Here is a 20874-nt window from a genome sequence, read left to right as displayed (position 1 = left end):
GTGGGCGGGCTGCCGCCAACGGTTTTGAGTGTCAGGGAGCGCGCGAGGGGAGGTCTCGGTCTTCCCGGATCCGGGCTCGGGGGAGGGGGCTGTCGCTTGTCCTCGCCTTGACAAATTGGGGGGCTGAGAACTGGAGGTGTGGGGTAATCGGGACGGGGGAACCGGGGTGGAGCATCTCGGGCCAGGTTTGAGGGCGGCGTCCTCTCTAGGGACGTTCTGAGGGTGTGACCGAGTTCACAAAGTTTCCTTTGGGGTAGGAGGAAGGGAGGGATTCTAGGGAGCCCGGCCATGGCTTTCTTGCTTGGAGGGGATGTACAGGAGAGTTGACCCTGGGTAGACAGGTGGGGGCGGAGGGGTGCAGTGGCCGGAGGGGTGCAGTGGGCGGGGAGGTGCAGTGGGCAGAGGGGTGCAGTGGGAAGAGAGGTGCAGAGGGGTGCAGTGAGCAGAGGGGTGCAGTGGGCGGGGAGGTGCAGTGGGCGGAGGGTGCAGTGGGCAGAGAGGTGCAGAGGGGTGCAGTGGGCAGAGGGGTGCAGTGGGCGGGGAGGTGCAGTGGGCAGAGGGGTGCAGTGGGAAGAGAGGTGCAGAGGGCGGAGGGTGCAATGGGCAGAGAGGTGCGGGGAGCCTGACATCCCTGCCTCTGAGACTTGAGGCAGTTGACCGGCAAGTGAGCCAGCTGGACGGAAGTTAGGCCCTTATTGGATTTGGGGTTTTTTCGGTTTGCAGGTTCTGGGTGTGGGGATTTAAGAGCTGAGTTGACCAGGGACGTAGCCTGTGCAGAGCTGACCTGTAACTGTCAGCACTAGATGAACTGCAGAGGTGCTTCTGCCCCACAGGCCTTCTGTCCCCACTCCGTGCGGCATCCCCCCTTTCCACAGTTTCCAGGATCTGTGGAAGGAGATGCTCTTGCTCTCTCCCATGACCGGAGGTACGGGTGGGAACCTTTAGCCAGAAAGCCTCCAGACCCTTATTCACCAACGTTCCTTGGCTTGGAGCCTTCCTCCTTTCTCCCAAATCTTCCTTTTCTGTGCACTTTCCCCACTGGACTCTCCTCAAGCGCAACCTGGAATTCCCAGCTCTGCTGTCTCCAGTTCTCTATTCCCCGTACTCATGGCGACATCAGCTACCAGTCCCAGTTCACCGCTCCGGGCAGAGGACCTCCTGAGTGACTCCTCAGAAGCCCCTGGGCTGAACCAAGTGTCCTCGGAGGTGACCTCCCAGCTCTATGCCTCTCTGCACCGCAGCCGGCAGGCTGAGGCCACAGCCCGAGCGCAGCTGTATTTACCCTCCGCCTCCCTCCCGCCTCATGAGGGCTTGGACGGCTTGGCCCAGGAGCTGAGTCGCAGTTTGTCCGTTGGATTGGAGAACAACTTAAAGAAAAAGATGAGGGAGGTGTGTCTGGGGGGTATGGGGGCTCTAAGATTTTGGGATTGGGGGTGATAAAAAACAAAAAGCTTTATTGAGATTTGAACTGTTGTTGGATTTCAAATTCCTTTTGAGTACACAGTCATGCTTGTTTCTGGAAGCAAATGTGTATGAGGGGGAGAGTGGCCTGGGACACCGTAATTTGGGAAATCGTGAAATTTCCCAGTGTTTTCCTTTGTCAGAGATACCTACACTGTGGGCTAGGTTGCTGTGCTTTGACTGGGATTTGGGGGCTGGGTGTGAGGATAAGTTTTCTCCATCCTAAAAAGTAACTAGGGACTTAAGGATAGAGCAACATATGCTAAGATCCTTCCAGCTCAAAACTGTTTTGATTGTATGGTTCAAAATTAGGCATGTAAATAACAAAAGCATCTATGCTAATAAAAGGGTAATATGCTAATTAGACCAGACATCTCTGGATGTCCTTCCGGACAAAGCCACAGTGGCAGGGGCAGAGGCAGTTAGGGTGATCAGGCTGGCAGGGGAGCAGTTAGGGGGCGATCAGGCCAGCAGGCAGAGGTGGTTAGGGGCAATCAGGCAGGCAGGCGAGCGGTCCCAGATTGCGAGAGGGATGTCCGACTGCCGGATTAGGCCCGATCCCTAAACTAGCAGTCGGACATCCCCCGAGGGGTCCCAGATTGGAGAGGGTGCAGGCCGGGCTGAGGGACCCCCCGCCCCCCCCCACACACACACCTGTGCATGAATTCCATGCACCGGGCCTCTAGTAGTTTAGTAAACATGTTACAGAGAAGATATTAGTGTTGCATAGAAAAGGTCTCACAACAATTTGCAGACTGGTAGGCCTTCCAGAGTTCGAAAAGCTGATAGCCATGGGCTACACAGTCTTTAGGCGGGGTATTTGCTCTCTAGTCGGTAAGAATCCTCTCCACATTTAATTTAACGTGCCAGAGCAACTTATTCACACAACCTGTCTGGCTTCTGTACACATTTGAGAGTCTGACCCTTATTGGGTCATGTTCTCCTGTTCTTGCTTTTCTAGGTGCTGGAGCAAAAGGTATTGGCTTTAGGGGGTACTGGATGCCATCTACCCTGGCAGTAGTGAATATAGATTATTCAAGTTGCTTCTGGTTTCTGTGTTCCTTTTTTCTAGGATGGTTCCAAGCATATCTTTGAGATGGAAAGTGTTCGGGGCCAACTCCAGAGCATGCTCCAAAACTCACGTGATACAGCCTATCGTGAGTAAATCCCTTCCCCACAAAGGAGAACCTGGATTTACGGGATGGGAGAAAGTAGAGAAAGGAAGTGGCTGAGGGAGGACCTAGACCTCTGACAGGATTTCCGGAGGAAAGGCTCCGTTCTTTGGCAGAGGGGCTGGAGGAGTGCGTGAAGTAGAAAGGAAGGCGCTCTGCTCTCTTCTCCAAGTGGTCCCTGTTCGCTCCTTACCTGACCCTGGCTGTGGGTCCCTCTGCCTCCCTGCAGGGGATCCCCTTACTCCAGGTGCTGGTTCAGAGAGACGGGAAGAAGACTCCTTTGACAGTGAAAGCACAGCCACCTTGCTTAAGTGAGTTCTCCTTGGGATTCTTCTAGCTTGCTTTCTTGGAAAGCCGATTGTTCTATTCCTTTACTGCCCTTGTACCTCTTAAGACCTAAGACACTTGTCACTTAGCTTTTGGTTTTATCCGTCCTCTCCTATCTCCTACTCCCTTTACTCCTTCAGGAGCATGGGCATCTGCTAACTAGTACCTGGCCTTCTCCCCACCTCTAGTCCTCCTTCTCCCAGGAGAGTTAGCTTGCTTCTGCTGAGACTTTTACCACAGGAAGTGTGGCATAGAGGAAGGAGCACTATAGAGTGAATCACAGAACCCATGTGCTACTATGGTTCTACTAGAGGCCCGGTGCATGAATTCATGCATGGATGGGGTCCTGCTGACCCTGATCGCGGTAATCAGGCCGGCGAGGGGAGGGGCCTAGAGCAGTTGGCCGGCCGGCCCCACCCCACTGGTCGAACTCCTGGTCCAGGGGACAATTTGCATATCAGCTTTTTATTATATAGGATCACTACCTAACTTAAAGACTTCAACCGAGTCTCTTGCCCTTTCTGAATTTTAGTTTCCTCATTTGTAAGATGTCACGGATGGACTTATGGGTCTCAAAAGTTTTCCCAATCTTAATATTTCTACCTGGTTTGCTCAGCACCCGGCCCCTGCAAGACTTATCTCCATCTAGCTCAGCCCCAGCCCTGGAGGAGTTGTTTCCCCGTTACACCAGCCTTCGGTCAGGACCCCCACTCAACCCCCCGGATTTCCAGGGCCTGAGAGATGCACTGGATTCAGAGCATACACGCCGGAAGGTGAGATATCAGAGCTTCCTTTTGAAAGCAGCAAAGATTAGAAAAGAGCTGATGCTAAAAAGGCAGAGGCTTAAGGGCCCACCAGCTGGGACTTTGCTCAGATGGCTCTTCAGGGAGACCTTCTTTCACCATCCTCTCTAAAACGGCACACCTCTCCTCCAGGTAGTCATTACTCTCATTCCCTTCATGTAGCTTATCACAGTCTGATATATCTTGCTTGTTTTGCCCTTCTGAAAACGAAGCTCCTTGTTCAGCACTGTCTCCCTAAGGGTTAGAATATACCCAACACATAGAAACACTCCATAAGCACGTGGTGAATACACTGTGAACTCTGCTGTCTTGCACAGAGGCTTTATAGCTGCGGATGTAATGAGCTTTATCTCTCTGCCTGTCTGAAGTGGAAGAAAGAGACACAAGGCAGAAGAAAAATCAAAATCATCGATTATGTTGTCATTTTTGGAACTCTGTCTTCTATTTTATTTTTTTTTTAAATATATTTTATTGATTTTTCACAGAGAGGAAGGGAGAGTGATAGAGAGTTAGAAACATCGATGAGAGAGAAACATCGATCAGCTGCCTCCCGCACATCTCCCACTGGGGATGTGCCCGCAACCCAGGTACATGCCCTTGACCGGAATCGAACCTGGGACCCCTCAGTCCGCAGGCCGACGCTCTATCCACTGAGCCAAACCGGTTTCGGCCTATTTTATTTTTTTAAAATATATTTTTATTGATTTCAGAGAGGAAGGGAGAGGGAGAGAGAGATAGAAACATCAATGATGAGAGAGTTATTGATCGGCTGCCTCCTGCATACCCCCTACTGGGGATCAAGCCTGCAACCTGGGCATGTGCCCTCACTCGGAATCGAACCCATGACCTCTCGGCTCATAGATTGATGCTCAACCACTAAGCCACGCCAGCTGGGCTCTGTCTTCTATTTTCAACTGCCTGGGCATGAATGAAAGGCTTTTGCCTTTATCCTTGCTTTGTTTAATCATTGTGTTCCATGAGCTTCTCAGGCAGGAATAACCGCCTCTCCTTGCAGCGTGGGCTGCTGCACCTCTGCCCAGAGGTCCATAGATCAGGGAAGGGGAGAGCCTGGAAGCTAAGCCCCTGCTCTCTGATTTGGCAGAGGAAGGTGGTGGAGGCCTTGGGCCTTAAGGTTCCTGCTCTATAATCCGCGGTTTTCCTCCAACTCTATTCTGTTCTTGGGACACAGCCCATTTCCTGTCTCCAGCCCATTTCCCTTAGAGGAGGTGGAAGGTGTGGTGCTTGGTCAGACTGAGGATGGCAGCACTCGGTTTCCTTATCCTTCTTCCCAGCATTGCGAGCGCCATATTCAGAGCCTGCAGACCCGAGTGCTGGAGCTGCAGCAGCAGTTAGCTGTGGCCGTGACTGCTGACCGCAAGAAAGACATCATGATTGAACAACTGGACAAGGTGCCAGGCTAGCAGAATGTGCTGGGTCTCTCCACGGGGAGCACCAAGGAATAGTAAAGAGGGGTGGCCAACCAGCATCTCTTTGGTCATGCTAGGAGCAGGGGTGAGGGGTGGTTACTGACTCCTGGGAGAAGGTGACTGTTGATCTTACCCCCATGGACAGAAAGAGGGCAAAAATGTTATTTTGAAATTCCATCTGACTTTCCTTTCCTGAGACCCTGGCCCGTGTGGTGGAGGGCTGGAACCAGCATGAAGCCGAACGCACAGAGGTACTTCGGGGACTCCAGGAGGAGCGCCAGGCAGCTGAACTCACTAGAAGCAAGCAGCAGGAGGTGGGCAATGTGTTTTACATGGAATTAGAACCCAGGTCACTGATTGCTAGCATAAGGGGAGTAGAAATAGCTCTGGGATTAGGTCCTAAAAGATTGACCTCAATCTTGCAGTAACTGGCCTGACAATTCTCTCCTATTTCTGCTCCTGTCACTGTTTCTGTTGTTAAACTTGCATCACTGATATCTTCCCAGCTTTCCGTACACCTTGCAGTCTTTTTGGCTCTCAAGTCATTTCGTTAACTCTTAGTTTTAAAGTTTACATTGTTAATGCTTATTGAAGTATAACATATAGAGATTCCCCTCAGTTCCTCTGTCCTATGTACCTCTCTTCCCAAAAGACAGTAACCCGCCTGGAACAAAGTCTTTCTGAGGCCCTGGAGGCTCTGAATCGCGAGCAGGAAGGTGCCAGAATACAGCAACGGGAAAGAGAGATGCTGGTAAGAATGCTGGGCTTGGTTAATTCCAATAGAGGCTGTTATGTTAATTACTTCTAGAAGGCTATGGGCAATTGGTGGATGTGGGAATTCAAAACTTTAGTTACATCAGGGCAATATTTCTCAAAGTGTGTTCCTTAGAACATTAGTTCCGCTAGATACTCTCCAAAAAGGGCTCTGCCACCAAGTAAGTTTGAAAGACTACAAATTAATCCTTACCACATACATCTAGGGCAGTGGTTCTCAACCTTCCTAATGCCACAACCCTTTAATACAGTTCCTCATGTTGTGGTGACCCCCAACCATAAAATTATTTTCGTTGCTACTTCATAACTGTAATTTTGCTACTGTTATGAATCGTAATGTAAATATCTGATATGCAGAATGTGTTTTCATTGTTACAAATTGAACATAATTAAAGCATAGTGATTAATCACAAAAACAATATGTAATTATATATGTGTTTTCCGATGGTCTTAGGCAACCCCTGTGAAAGGGTCATTCGACCCCCAAAGGGGTCACGACCCACAGGTTGAGAACCGCTGATCTAGGGGATTATTTTAAAATACTGATTTCTGGGACCCATCCCCAGAGGTTTTGACTCAGTAGATAAATGGTGGTTAGGAACCTAAATATTTTCAGAAATTTCCTAGGTGATTTTGTTCAGCCAGGTTTGGGAATTCTAGTCTAGGGCATAGCCAAAGAAGGGATGATACTCATTCATGTTTCTTATTGCTGAAATGATAAGGTGATTACCTATATGAATTAGTAGCCAGCTTTGGAACTTGTTGCATGCATGACACATGCTTGCTACATGCATGCTGGTACTTAAAATCTTAACAGGCTACATCCAACCGTGTTATGAAGGTTGCTGGTTGGCTAGTACATGATAGTAGGCTGGGATTTTTATTCTTTGTGGAATTTTTTATGATGGTGATAGCTTTTATATATTGAAAACTTACTAAGTGCTAAATGCTTTACATATACTTTTTTTTCCCCAAAGGATTTTCTAATTGATTTTTTGAGAGAGAGGAAGAGGGTGAGAGAGAGAAATATCAATGTGAGAGCGATACATCGATCAGCTGCCTCCTGCACTCCCCCTACCAGGGATTGACCCCGCAACCCAGGCATGTGCCCTGACCAGGAATCGAACCGGCAGCCTTTTGGTGCATGGGATGATGCCCAACCAACTAAGCCACACCGACCAGGGCTACATACACTTTTTACTTTAATCTTCACAAGGTAGACCCTAATATTATGCCTGCCCATTTCACACACAGTAAATGACAGAGCTGGGATTCAAACTGAGATTTGAACCCAGACTTACCTATTTCTGGAACAAAAGCTCTAATCATATTATAATCCTGTAGGCTTGTCAGCTTTTGTATTTTTAATGGACATAATTCTCAGCAGGCACATTGTATGGGGGTGGAGGGGCAGATTGCTGGTCTCTTGAGGGCATGCTGAGGATCTTGGTTTTATCCTGGGACTATAGGAAGAGGAAAGGCAAGCTCTGACCTTGAGCCTGGAGCTAGAACAGCAGCAGTGCCGGGCCCTGCAGGAAGAACGGGATGAGGCTCGTGCTGGGCAAATCAGTGAGCACCGACAGTTGGAGACACTGCAAGTTGCCCTAGAAGAAGAACGGCAGACCTGGGCCCAGCAAGAGCGCCTGCTTAAGGAGCGCTACCAGGCCCTGCAGGAGGAGAGCCAGGCTCAGCTGGAAAGGGAAAAGGTAAAAGCAGCAGTTGGGCAATGGGGAACAGATGAAGGGCAAGATAATTGAATAAGATGGGATGTCAGAATGTGGGGTATACGGGGCTGGGATGGAGAGTGAAGAACTGTATGTGGGAGACAAGATGGAGATGGTAGGGCCAGCTAGAAGGGCTTGGGCATCAAATACACGAAAACCAAAGAGTAAGGTTAAACAGAGACTAGAAACTAGATCACATGTGAAGGGAGGGAAAGGAAGCTTGGGTTTTCGGGTATGGGGGGGGGTGAATTGGGGAATAGAGGTAACCAGGAGACAGGAAATTCGGTATGTACTTAAGTGTGATTTCCCTTTCTCAGGGGAACATGCAGAGGGAAGCCCAGGCCGCCCGGGAGGCCCAGCAGCAGCTGACACTGACGCAGGCCGAGACGCGACGGGTAGAAGGAGAGCTGGATACAGCCCGGAGAGAGAGAGACGCGCTGCAGCTGGAAATGAGCTTGGTGCAGGTCAGTGCAAGGAACTCTGAAGCAGCGTGACCTTTCAGGAGTCATGGCAAACACTCACGTTTCTAATTAGACTTTTATGGGCCTTTGTTTTTATGTGTAAATGTGTGTTAAGGGCAAATTAATTAATAAGTTTCTGAGAGCGAGTCCATCTCAGAGACTTCTTTCCCTTATTAGTGGTTGACTTAAGAAGATATTCAATTTCTGGGTTAGTTAGACCAGTGTTTGAACAAGCACACTTCTTTCACGGTCTCATTGAGTTGGAGGACTGACCACATGGAAACTAATTTATCATGGAGACCAACGGTATAGATGTTAGTAAACAACTTATAAGTAGCAATTTATAAACTGTTGTCACTCTTGAATTGGTGCTAGATGTATGTGTGTACTTGTGTATTCAGTAAGCCTGTTGAATAGCCCCTCCATGTAAGCTCTGTGCTAGGAGCCGGGATCAGCCCTTGCCAACAAGGAGCTCTCCAGCCAGGTGGGAATTTGTCTAGTGCACACATTTGTGAAGTAGTATGGTAAACGATAATTGAGGGTAAGAACTACTCAAATGTCATTTTCTTAGTGAGGTCTTCCCCAACCACACTGAGTAAAATCTGCAACCTCTGACAATCCATTTCCCTTCCCTGTTTAACTTTCCTCCTAATATACTACGTAGCATACCTTTTAAAATCTTGTTTGTTTTCTGTAAGATCCATGAAAGCAAGGATTTTTGTCTATTTATTGTAGAATTCCAGAATAGTGCCTGGCTTTAGTGTTCAAGCCCTCTGTTTCCTTATTGTTCTACTATTACTGAAAGTGGGTTATTGAAGTCTCCAACTATTATTGTAGAACTGTCTATTTCTCTCTTTATTACTGTCAATTATTAATGTATTTGGGGGCACTCTTAGGTGCATAAGTGTTTATAATTGTTCTACATTTTTTTCATGTTTTTATTTATTTTAGAGAGGAGGGGGAGAGAGAGAAACATCAATGTGAGAAACATCTATCAGTCACCTCCCATACACACCCCAACAAGGGACTGAACCTGCAACCTGGGCATGTGCCCTGACCAAGAATCAAACTGGCAGCTTTTCAGTGCATGGGTTGATGCTCAACCAGCTGAGCCACACTGGCCAGGGTGCTATTATCTTCTTGATATAACTTTTTTTTTTGACTTAAAATTTATTTTCTCCCGCAATAATATAGCTCCTGAGCTCTCTTTTGGTTACTATTGGCATGAATTATCTTTTTTACTTACAACCTATTTGCATCTTTGTATCTAAAGTGAGTCTCTTATAGAAAATATATAGGTGGCCCTAACCCGTTTGGCTCAGTGGATAGAGTATCAGCCTGCTGACTGAAGGGTCCCAGGTTCAATTCCGGTCAAGGGCATATACCTTGGTTGTGGGCACATCCCCAGTAGGGGGTGTGCAGGAGGCAGCTGATCTCGATGTTTCTCTCTTGATGTCTCTAACTCTCTATCCCTCTCCCTTCCTCTCTGTAAAAATTCAATAAAATATATTTAAAAAAAAGAAAATATATAGGTGGATCATGGCTTTTTGTTTTGTTTTATTAATCATAGGCATATACAAAATTCCCTATTTAGTTTATTTATGATGATAACTACCTTTTTTCAATTACAGTTGACATTCAATTTTTTTTTAAGACTAATTGCTACAGTCTTTTTAAAAAAATTTTTTTATTGATTTCAGAGGGAGGAAGGGAGAGGGAGAGATAGAAACATCAATGATGAGAGAGAATCATGGATTGGCTGCCTCATGCACTGGGGATCAAGCCCACAACCCAGGCATATGCTCTGACCGGGAATTAAACCGTGACCTCCTGGTTCATGGGTCAGTGCTTAACTGCTGAGCCATGCTTGCTAACTTGGTTAGGCTTGCACACTCCTTCTTTCTCTCTTTTCTTCTCTCAACCTCTCTCCTCTTCCCACCCTCTTCTTCTTTCTCCTTTTCCCACCTCATATTATTTGAGAGTTTCTTTTGGACTTCATGGGAGAATATCCTTTTTTTATAATTTAAATTATTTAAGATTTATTTTATCTCTTAATCTATGGCCAGCTTTTCTAAATGTTTCATGTGTGTTTGAGAACATGTATAGTGTTGGGTGCAGTTTTTTTGTTTTTTTGTGTTTTTTTTTGGGTGCAGTTTTGAATGTGTGTCTAGTTTAACTGTTGAGACCATTATAACCATATAGATTTTTTTCTGTTAAATCTCCTTAGTGTGGATTTGTCTATTTTTCCTGCAGTCTGTCAGTTTTGCTTTATACATTTTGTGGCTATGTTATTAGATGCATATAAATTTTTAAATTGTTATATCATTTTCTGGTAATTGGATGTTTTATCCTTACGAGGTGACTATCTTTTATAATGCTTTTGCCTTAGGGTGTATTTTTGCTTAATATTAATCGAGCTCTGCCAACCTTTCTTTTAAAAATAGAATTTTCCTGGCAAATATTTTTCTAATCTTTTTACTTTCAACTTTTATGTATTTGTATTTTAGTCAGAGCATGAGGTTCATTAGCATTTAATCTATTTATTCATAGTTGGATCTGTGCTTTACTTTATATCTTATTTTGTCTTGCCTATTCAGTGTTTATTTTTCTCTCCTTTCTTGTATCTTTTAGATTCATTACTTTTCGCTCATTTTACTCATTGACATTTTTCTTCCTCAGCTAGTTTCAAAGTCATAAACTCAATTTCTGTTTGTTTGTTTGCTTGTATATGGGTTACTTTAGAAATAATAACATGCATACCTAAATTATCAAAGTTTAATTATCAGAGATAAATATCAAAGACAAAAAAAGGAGCATCAATTCTACATGTATGGCTCAAAGTAGAATTCTCAGAGAACTTTAAAAATTGTTTTTTAAATACAATAAAAGTTATCTGTCCCACAGGTTCAAATATCTATAATAATAAAAGCATAATATGCTAATTAGACCAGATGTTCTTCTGGATGAAGCCGGGGCTACTAGGGAAGCCCAGGTCCCAGGAGCCAGAGGGAAGCTGGTGCCAGCAGCCAGGAGAAGGAAGGCCTAATCTTGCACGAATTCCATGCATCTTGGGCCTCTAGTACTAAAGTAAAAAGCATTGATTGCTTCCTCTTATCACACCATTTGGTGTGCCTCCTTCCAGAGTCTTCTCATTTATGGGCTGGTGCATTAAAAATATGTGAACATGCTATGTATTTGCTGCAACTTGTTAGATTTTTAACCTCAGATCATAGACACCTTTCCATGTCAGTACATTCAGATGTATATCATTCTTTTTAAGGGTTATATAATATTGCAAGGAATAGATGAATCATGGGTTACTTAAGCATTTTTCTTTTGAAGAGAAGTTTACACGGATACCAATTTTTCACTATAAAAACAGTGCTGCAGTGAACATCATTATGCATACATAGTCTTTGGTACCCTTTCTATAGGACAGATTCCTAAACGTGGAATTGCTGGCTTAAAGGGAATATATATATAATTATTTTTTTTCATTAAAGAAATTAGGTAGCCGTAACCGGTTTGGCTCAGTGGATAGAGCGTCGGCCTGTGGACTGAAAGGTCCCAGGTTCGATTCCGGTCAAGGGCATGTACCTTGGTTTCAGGCACATCCCCAGTGTGGGGTGTGCAGGAGGCAGCTGGTCGATGTTTCTCTCTCATCGCCGTTTCTGACTCTCTATCCCTCTCCCTCCCTCTCTGTAAAAAAATCAATAAAATATATATTTTAAAAAAAAAGAAATTAGGTAACAAGATATCTAGAGTCAAAATCATAGAAACAGAAAGTAGAATGCTGGTTGCCAGGATTGAGGTCATCATTTAGTGGATATAGAGTTTCAGTTTTACAAGATGAAAAAGTTCTAGAAATCTATACAACAATATAGTTAACACTACTCAAATGTACCCTTAAAATGGAATAAGAGGGTACATTTCATATTATGATTTTCTTACTACAATTTAAAACATTTTTTAAACAATTTAGGTTAGTGCAAGAGTTTGGTATGATTGGGACGTATTTGGGAGCAGTGAGGTAGATGGGTGGTAGGAAATCATAAAGGGCCTTGTAAGTCATGTTAAGTAGCTAGAACTTTTTTAGCCAGTTGGGGCATTTGAAGGTTTTCAAACAAGGGAATAAATTGCACATTTTTGTATTTTTGGATACTTAACCAGCCACGAGGGGAGGATCTATTGGGGCCAGAATGGGAGAGGGGAGAGGGTATGGTAGAGGCAATGAGGTCAATTAGACTTGAAATGATATTGAATTAACGTAGTGGTGAGTGGAGGGGTAAATTAGATGTTAAGGAAATAGAATGGAACGATCAGTTGGAAGGGGTAAAGAAATAGGAGAAGTCAAGGATAACTCCAGGTTTCAAATAGCTTGCATGTTTCAGTGGAGATCGGTGTCATTAATTAGGGCAAGAAATATAATAGGGACAGAAGGTTTGAGGGTAAAAAACCAAATGAGCTCATTTTGGATGTATTGTGTTTGAGGTGTATCCAAATAGTTATTCAATAGTTGTTCTTTTTTTTTTTAATCTATTTTTATTGATTTCAGAGAGGAAGAGAGAGGGAGAGATAGAAACATCCATGATGACAGAGAATCATTGATCAGCTGTCCCCCATTGGGGATTGAGCCCGCAACCCAGGCATGTGCCCTGACCGGGAATTGAACCATGACTTCCTGGTTCATAGGTCGATGCTCAACCACTGAGCCATGCTGGCTGGGCTCAATAGTCGTTCTTAACGCCTGGAAGAAAGGTCTAGGCCTGTGGTTGGCAAACTGTGGCTCACGAGCCACATGTGGCTCTTTGGCCCCTTGAGTGTGGCTCTTCCACAAAATACCAGCTCTTCCACAAAATACCGACTTCTGCGCATTGGCCACGAAGTTTCAATCGCACTGTACATGCACGCCCGCACGTGGTATTTTGTGGAAGAGCCACACTCAAGGGTCCAAAGAGCCGCCTGTGGCTCATGAGCTGTGGTTTGCCGACCACGGGCCTAGGCTAAAGAGAGAGAGATTGAGAAAGTGTTCAAAGTATAAATGGCAGCAAAAAAACATGGCCTAAAGGCCAAACATTGATTCTACACATGCAGAAGCATCAGTGGCCGGAGTGTTAGTGCGAGGTCAAAAGAAGGCTGAGGACAGGACCGAAGGAAGCATTGAGCCTTTATGGACAGAAGGAAGAAGAGCAATGAGCTGAGTCCGAGGAGCAGTCAGATAGAATGAAAACACGGAGATGCTGGCAGGCGGCATCATGGGCGCCAAGGGAACATGGTTTTAGAGGGAAGGGTTGGTGTAGGTGGCAGATGTTGCAGCAAGACCACATAAGACTGAGAAAGCACCAGTGTTGGACTTAAACATTAAATTCTTTCATGACGTATACTATAAGTAGAAATCATTTCAGTGAGTTGAAAAAGAAATATGAGAAAATGGAGAGAGTGATATAGCCTGGTTCTGCTTTAGGAGGAAGGGACACTGACATTTATTGACTGTCAGGTACTGTTACCTCTGACACATGACAAATTTGATTACTCCACGTAACATTTATTTTGGTTAAAAAAATACATTTCTTTTGTCCAGAGTCATTTTCAGCTTTGTGTACACATAAGGTGTGAGTACTTCATGATCTAAAACATCGGTTCTCAGCCTGTGGGTCGCGACCCCCTTGGCGGTCGAACAACCCTTTCACAGGGGTCGCCTAAGACGATCCTGCATATCAAATATTTACATTACGATTCATCACAGTAGCAACATTACAGTGATGAAGTACCAACGAAAATAATTTTATGGTTGGGTCACAACATGAGGAACTGTATTTAAAGGGCCAGAAGGTTGAGAAGGAAAGGTCTAAAAGGAAAGGGAACCTCTTCCACTCCTGTGGCAAAGCTCTTGACATGTCCTCTTGGGCATGTGAGGGGACATGTTGGCACATGGGTTTTTGTCTACATCCTATCATCGGTCCTCTCTTAATTCCAAACAGAATTGAGCTATTCCCCACCTTCCTCACTCCCAGGCCCGGTATGAGAGCCAGCGGATCCAGCTGGAGTCAGAGCTGGCTGTGCAGCTCGAGCAGCGGGTGACAGAGCGGCTGGCCCAGGCCCAGGAGAGCAGCCTGCGGCAAGCAGCTTCCCTGAGGGAGCAGCACAGGTACTGGGCCTTCCTGGATGCTGCCCCTCCTCGGCCACATCCTCTCCGGGCCCTTGTCGTTTCCCACGTGCTGGCTGCCGCACCTGGGGGACAGCTGCCTGCAGGTGCACAGAGAGCCAGAGAGCTTGATGACGATCCTCCCAGTGACTGATGGGACAATGATGAGCTGTGACCTACTCCATCTCCAGAGCTGCCCTGTGGGATCGAGCCTCCTTCCCATCCCAGTCTCACTTCCCCTCTTCCCCACTCTCCTACCAGTTTTTTTTGAAAATGCTTCTTAAGTGAATTATTTTCCTATAAATCCTCATCTCAGCCTCTGCTTCTGGGCAGCCCAGCCTAAGGCACCAGCTCTGTCCTGGTCTCTTCCTGAGCCCGCTGTGCTGTGTCCTGCTGGCCGCCCGTGGCTGGCTGGCCCACAGGCACACGTGCTGGCTTCTGTCTCCACGTTCAGTTTTCTCGTCTCATCCGTGTCCTCTTAGGAAGCAGCTGCAGGACCTCAGTGGGCAGCACCAGCAGGAATTGTCCACTCAGTTGGCTCAGTTCAAGGTGGAAATGGCAGAACGAGAGGAAAGGCAGCAGCAGGTGGCTCAGGACTATGAGCTCAGGTACTGGTCCTGGGCGTACCCCTTGGAGGCCTGGCCCTTTCCCTGCGCATGGAGCCCAGCCTGGGAGTGGTGAGAGCTGCCCTCCATAGACCTTCCTCTCTTGCGTTGCCCCACCTCCTGTCAGGATTTCCGATGTCTCTGACATTCCGTTTTGGTTCCTCTTATTCCAAGTCTGCTTTCTCAGAGGCGCCCTACGTCAGCTCTCTCGTCTTTTCTTCAGACTGGCCCGGGAGCAGGCGCGAGTGCGGGAACTGCAGAGTAGGAACCAGCAGCTGGAGGAACAGCGGGCCGAGCTGGTAGAGCGACTCCAAGCCATGCTGCAGGCCCACTGGGAGGAGGCAAACCACCTGCTGGGCACCTCTACCCTGCCTGCCAACCCCCCAGTAGGCATTACCCCTAAGCTAAGCTGCTCAGAGTCGTGTCTAGATCCCTTCTTTGGAAACCTAGCTTCCTCCCAAGGGAACTCCTAAGTTCAGGTCCTTGGACCTGCATTTTTTTTCTTTTTTAAATCTGTGTGCTTTTCCCAGAAATAACTGTCTCGTCAAAAGAAATCTTTTTTCCATGGCCATAGCTCACCCAGACTGGCCTCACTGCATTGGGCCTAACTCTCTTTTCTCCACCCAAGAGGTGGTGAGGAACACATGATATTAGTCTTGCCAAATGGTAGTTGAATTATGATGTTAAGGGCCAAAATTATTGCTAAGTCCTGCCCTAGAGTAGGGTTGAGAGTCTCACCCTTGACCCGTCTTATGTTGGCATCTCCTGCTTCCTTCTTTTAATTACGAAATTTTTATTATTAGCTAAAATGTTTTTTTGAATAGGTGGTAGCATGCACATGGTAAGAAAAAAATCCAAACAGATCAAAAAGGTACACAGTGAAAGTAAACTCCATCCCATATCTGCACCTCAATCTCCCGGTTCCTCTCCCCAGAAGAACCACTGTTACTGGTGTCTTGAGTGCTCCCCCCACAAATGGTAGCCTTCTTTACACTGTTGTATAATTTTTTATTTAAGTACTTATTGGTGGAATTTAAAGTTGTTGCCTATATTTTGCTACATGCTACAAATTGCTGCAATAACTATCATCAATGTTTTTGTGCAAATATATCTATAAAACTTCTAGAAATGGAATTGTAAGATCAAAAATAAGCATTTTAAAATTTGATAGATACTATCATCTTCTTTTAAGGAAGTTCTACTAATTTGTAATCTGTACCGTGTCTTGCCTCTTTAAATGCACTCGGCTTTGACCCTTCTTTGTGCCTCCCTCTTATGCCCAGGCCCCAACCGCCTGCCCCTCCAGCCCTGGGCCTCAGGAACGCGGGAAGGGGGAGAGGAGGAACTGGACTGTGCCTCCCATGGCCGTGGCCCTAAAGCCCGTATTGCAGCAGAGCCGGGAAGCCAGGGACGAGCTGCCTGGAGTTCCACCTGTTCTCTGCAGCTCCTCCCCAGACCTTAGCCTCCTGCTGGACCCCCCTTTCCAGAGCCAGCATTCCTTCCAGCCCCTGGAGCCAAAGCCAGATCTCACTTCCTCTTCAGGTAACTGGGGACAGGCATCTTTGGGTTCCCCTTACCTGCACTAATTGGCTCCCTCCTACCTCGCTGCTTTTCTGTCTGGGACTTGAGTATTTAGATGTCTGAGTGACCTTAGGTTGCAAGGAGTAGAAATCTACTCAAGTTGGCTTGAATAAAGGCAGGGAGAGCTCATGGAAATGTGATGTACCTGGACCTAATGAGAACTGGAGTTTGGACCCAGCAGCGCTATCAGGGTCTGAGGCGGCTGCTCCCCCTCCCTTCGGGCTTGCTTGCATGGGCTCTTGACTGCCTCTCCCTGCACATCTGCTTCTCTCTCTAGGAAGACCAGCACTTCCTCTACTCAGGACTGTAGCTCTCATAACTTTAGCTTGAACATGGATTTGACCAGCCAAGACGCTAGATAACCTTACAGAGACCATGGTGTCTGTTTCTTAGGTCCAGTTTAAAGAGAGGCAATCTGCCCTAACCGGTTTGGCTCAGGGGACAGAGCGTTGGCCTGCGGACTCAAGGGTCCCAGGTTCGATTCCGGTCAGGGGCATGTGCCTTGGTTGCGGGCACATCCCCGGTGGGGAGTGTTCAGGAGGCAGCTGATCCATGTTTATAACTCTCTGTCCCTCTCCCTTCCTCTCTGTAAAAAAATCAATAAGATATATTTTTTAAAAAATAAAAAATAAAAAAATAAGGAGAGGCAATCTGATGGGTTGGCAACAGTCCCTTAGGTTGGCTAACCTTGGGAGTGTGCAACTTGGGTGGATGGGGGTGCTCTGTGTGGTGCAAACATGACAACCCAGGTTGAATTAAGAATGAGGGATGCCCTGACCAGTGTGGCTCATTTGGTTGAAGTGTTGTCCTGTGCACCAAAAGGTCTCAGATTCAATTCCTGGTCAGGGCACATACCCAGGTTGCAGGTTTGATCCCCAACCCAGGATCCTGGGGTGTGTGCAGAAGGTGGTCAATCAATGTTTCTCACATCGATGTTCCCCCTGAATATTAGTTTTGGCTCTTTAAGTAGTTTATGGTGGTACTAGAGGCCTGATGCATGAAATTCGTGCAAGAGGCTTGGCCCTTGCAGCCCTGGCGGCTTGCCTCGGCCCTTGCAGCCCCAGCTTCGTCCGGAAGGTCGTCCGGAAGGACATTGGGAAGGTCGTTTGGCTGTCCGGTCTAATTAGCATATTATGCTTTTATGATTATAGATTTATTTATTTAGAGTCTGAGTACTACAGCTTTCCCCTTCCATCTACACTTCTTAGCATTCAGCTGATTCATCTCTCAGTCCCCTTCCACCCTTTCCTCCAGCTGCTTTAACTTTTCGTTATCTTCTTGCTGCAGTGTCCCTCGTATATTTAATAGGCCTCTTTTGGGGGGGCATTTGGTGAGCTGAGTTGTGGAGGAACCCCTGCCCCACAACATACACATGTGCTTGCACACATACATGTTTCACTTTACAGCTGGGGCCTTCCCCTCTGCAGCTGGAGCCTTCCATCCGGATCACAGAGCAGAACGGCCGTTCCCTGAGGAAGACCCTGGGTCAGATGGCGATGGCTTCCTGAAGCCAGGGCTGCCACCCCCTTCTCAGCTGGAGGGCCTCAAGCATTTTTTGCACCAGGTAAGAGAGGGCCCACTCATCCCACCTTTTCTTCTTCCTTCCTCATTTCCTTTTTCTACTCTAGGAGTCCAGGACTCGGGCTTCATCTTCCTTTTTGGATGAATACTTTGTCCCAGCTTCTTACTCTCTGTCTTGTTCCGGTCTCGTAAACCCTTTCTGGAACTTAGGTGACCAACTGTAGCTCTTACTTCCCCAGCTTCTGCTTCCCTCAGATTCCTAAGTCTCTTTCTTTATTGGTCCTGAGGGAGCCTTACTCTCTTGTCCCCCAGCTGCTGGAGACAGTACCCCAGAACAATGAGGACTCCTCTGTGGACCTGTTACCCCCTAAGTCTGGTGAGTGCCAGCCTACAGGAGGTTGGGGCTGGCCTGGAAAAGTGGGAGTGGGTTGTGTGGGAAGGACTGTGAGGAGCTGGCAAAGATGGCGGAGCCTAATAAAGGCCAGGGGGCAGGACCTCCTTGCCTCTTTAGCCCATTTCCTGATTCTTTGATCTCTTTCCTTTTGCTAGTTCCCCCGACTGTCCCATCTTGGGAGGAAGCCCCTCACGTGCCACGCCTCCCACCCCCTGTCCATAAAACTAAAGTACCTTTAGCCATGGCGTCTAATCTTTTCCGGGTCCATGAGCTTCCCTCAACCCAGTTACAGAGCAGTGGTCCCAGCAGTGGCTCCCCAGAGAGAGGTAAGCAGGTCATGGTTTACTGGGAGATAGAAGGGAAGGGATTGGGTGTGGAGCCAGTACTTGGAACAGAGGCCCTCTGGGTTCCTAGGAGATGGGATGAGGCCTGGGGGAGGAGGGCTAGGATGACAGCCATGACTGATGTGTCTCTAGGTGGAGATGGGCTCGTGTCCTCGAGGCAGCTGATGGAGATGTTACGACTGTACCAGGCTCGGGGCTGGGGGGCACTCCCTGCTGAGGACCTGCTGCTCTACCTGAAGAGGCTGGAACAGAGCGGGTACCAGGCTGGGAGGGGAGGGAGGGAAGGGAGGAAGGATTAGGGGTAGAATCTGGACTGTGGGCAGGCAAATGGGTCAGGCAGGGAAGAGAGGGATGTGCATGTTGTCCATTGAGTACTCTTCTGGGGAGGAAAGTGCGGGTGAGATGTGCATCAGCACGTCGTTTCTTCCCGTCTCTCACTGCTCCCCACCTTTCTTCTGTCTCTTCCTTTCTAGTTTGTTTTTTTCTTTGCTTCTAAAAAGTCTCTTCACAATGTCTTTCTGCCTTAGTTTTGTCTTCTTTACCCTGCAGCTCTTAATTCTCAAGCCTAGACTGTGATTTCCGAGTATAACTCAGTATTTGATTCCACTTATACCTCCTCCTGTTTAATTCCAGGTCTATCTTGTTTATTTTTATTCTTTTTTAAAATATATTTTTATTGATTTCAGAGAGGAAGGGAGAGGGATAGAGATATAAAAACATCAATGACGAGAGAGAACCATTGATTGGCTGCCTCCTGCACACCCCTTACTGGGGGATCGAGCCCGCAACCCTGGCGTGTGCCCTTGGTCAGAATGGAACCTGGGACCCTTCAGTCCACAGGCCGATGCTCTATCCACTGAACCAAACCAGCCAGGGCTATTTTTCTTCTTAAGAGACAGAGTTGGGGAGTAGTTCTTCTATTCAGTGTCGGGGAGAGTGGGAGGAACTGCTTCCCCATCTTGCTCCCTTTATGGCAGGTCTGACAGCCGAGGGGATACGGTCCCTAGAAGGAACACAGACTCCCGCTTGGGTGAGGTCCCCCGGAAAGAGGTGAGCGCAAGCAGGGCAGAAGGAGGGGGATGGAAGGGCTCCTACTCATTCGTTCCTCCAACTCCACTCACTCCGGGAGGCTCTGTTCTCTGTGGCCTCGTAGTGGCCCCTCCCCTTTGCTGAAAGATGCTGGTCCTCTCCAGGCATGATGCCTTTCCTCAGTGGGGTGGGGATGAGAGTACACAATGCTGACTGTCTCTTCTCTCCCTTCAACTCTCAGGTTCCCTCCCAGGCTCTCCCTCGCCGCCTGGCCACAGTCCCTAAGACTGAAAAGCCTCCAGCACGCAGGAAAGGCGGACACCCTGTCCCTGGCAGCATGAGGAGCCGGGCGGGGATCTGGAGATGAGCCCTGCCCTTTCTCCTCCTCTTCGTGCTCTTGTTACTCTCTTAATAAATGCTCGATAGTCTGTGTTAGAGTCTGTGACTCTTAGGAATTGGCACATGGAGGTTTTGTAGGAAACTATTTTGTAAAGAAACCTCATTTTATTCTGTTTGAGTATTTTTTTATACGTCACATTTCTATTTTATATTCTGTGGAAAAAGACATGAGGACAGTCTTATGGCTAGATTGGAGAAGTTTTAATGAGCTAAGGTTCAATGTTTAAAAGCTAAAACCTACAGAATGACTAGTTGTGGTTGGCAGTGTAATTTTGAATGATTTTTATTTTCTTTATACATTCCTGTGTTTTCCAAATTTTCTAAAACAAGTATGTATTATTAAACAGAAAAAAACAAACTTTTTAATAAAAGAATAAGTTATGGAAAGAGTTTGAGTAAAAATTTGATTGTTGGAGAGATAGATTTTTCTTTCAGGAGCAGATAATTATTTTAAGATTTTAACTTTTTTTAAAATAATTGATTTGAGAAAGGAGGAAGGGAGAGGGGGTGCAGAAAGGAGAGGGAAGGAGAGAGAGAGAAACATTAACTGGTTGCTTCCTGTACACTCCCAGACCTGGGATTGAACCCTCAACCTAGGTATGTGCCCTGACTGGGGATCAAACCTACAACCTTTTGGTGAATGCGATAATGCTCCAACCACCTGGCCCCCGCCCAGGGCCGAGGTGAGCGTTTTTAGCGAGAGAATC

General features: G+C 46.9%; 1 protein-coding gene across 2 annotated transcripts; it reads left to right on the top strand.

The window, feature by feature from the left end:
* Positions 1 to 578: 578 nt before the first annotated feature.
* On the top strand, positions 579 to 20551 carry CNTROB (centrobin, centriole duplication and spindle assembly protein; the record flags this gene model as incomplete). Of its 2 annotated transcripts, XM_081109155.1 has the most annotated exons (19): positions 579 to 1389; positions 2534 to 2618; positions 2863 to 2944; positions 3577 to 3733; positions 5056 to 5172; positions 5388 to 5504; positions 5843 to 5941; positions 7434 to 7670; positions 8006 to 8152; positions 14164 to 14297; positions 14777 to 14902; positions 15123 to 15285; positions 16183 to 16441; positions 17887 to 18044; positions 18314 to 18377; positions 18551 to 18721; positions 18872 to 18995; positions 19717 to 19789; positions 20010 to 20551. In XM_081109155.1, 19 exons carry the CDS (start codon positions 1108 to 1110, stop codon positions 20133 to 20135), a joined length of 2721 nt encoding a protein of 906 aa, XP_080965281.1. In that variant the 3' UTR covers positions 20136 to 20551. The 2 variants fall into 2 exon arrangements, with proteins under 2 accessions (XP_080965281.1, XP_080965282.1); XM_081109156.1 differs by lacking the exon at positions 579 to 1389 and having other exon boundaries at positions 2535 to 2622.
* Between the last annotated feature and the right edge of the window lie 323 nt (positions 20552 to 20874).

This window comes from Myotis nattereri (assembly GCF_964212035.1).
Source record: "Myotis nattereri genome assembly, chromosome: 16".
Taxonomy (NCBI): Eukaryota; Metazoa; Chordata; class Mammalia; order Chiroptera; family Vespertilionidae; genus Myotis; species Myotis nattereri.
Note: the sequence above shows the minus strand (reverse complement) of the source record. Positions and strands in the feature narration are given on the sequence as shown.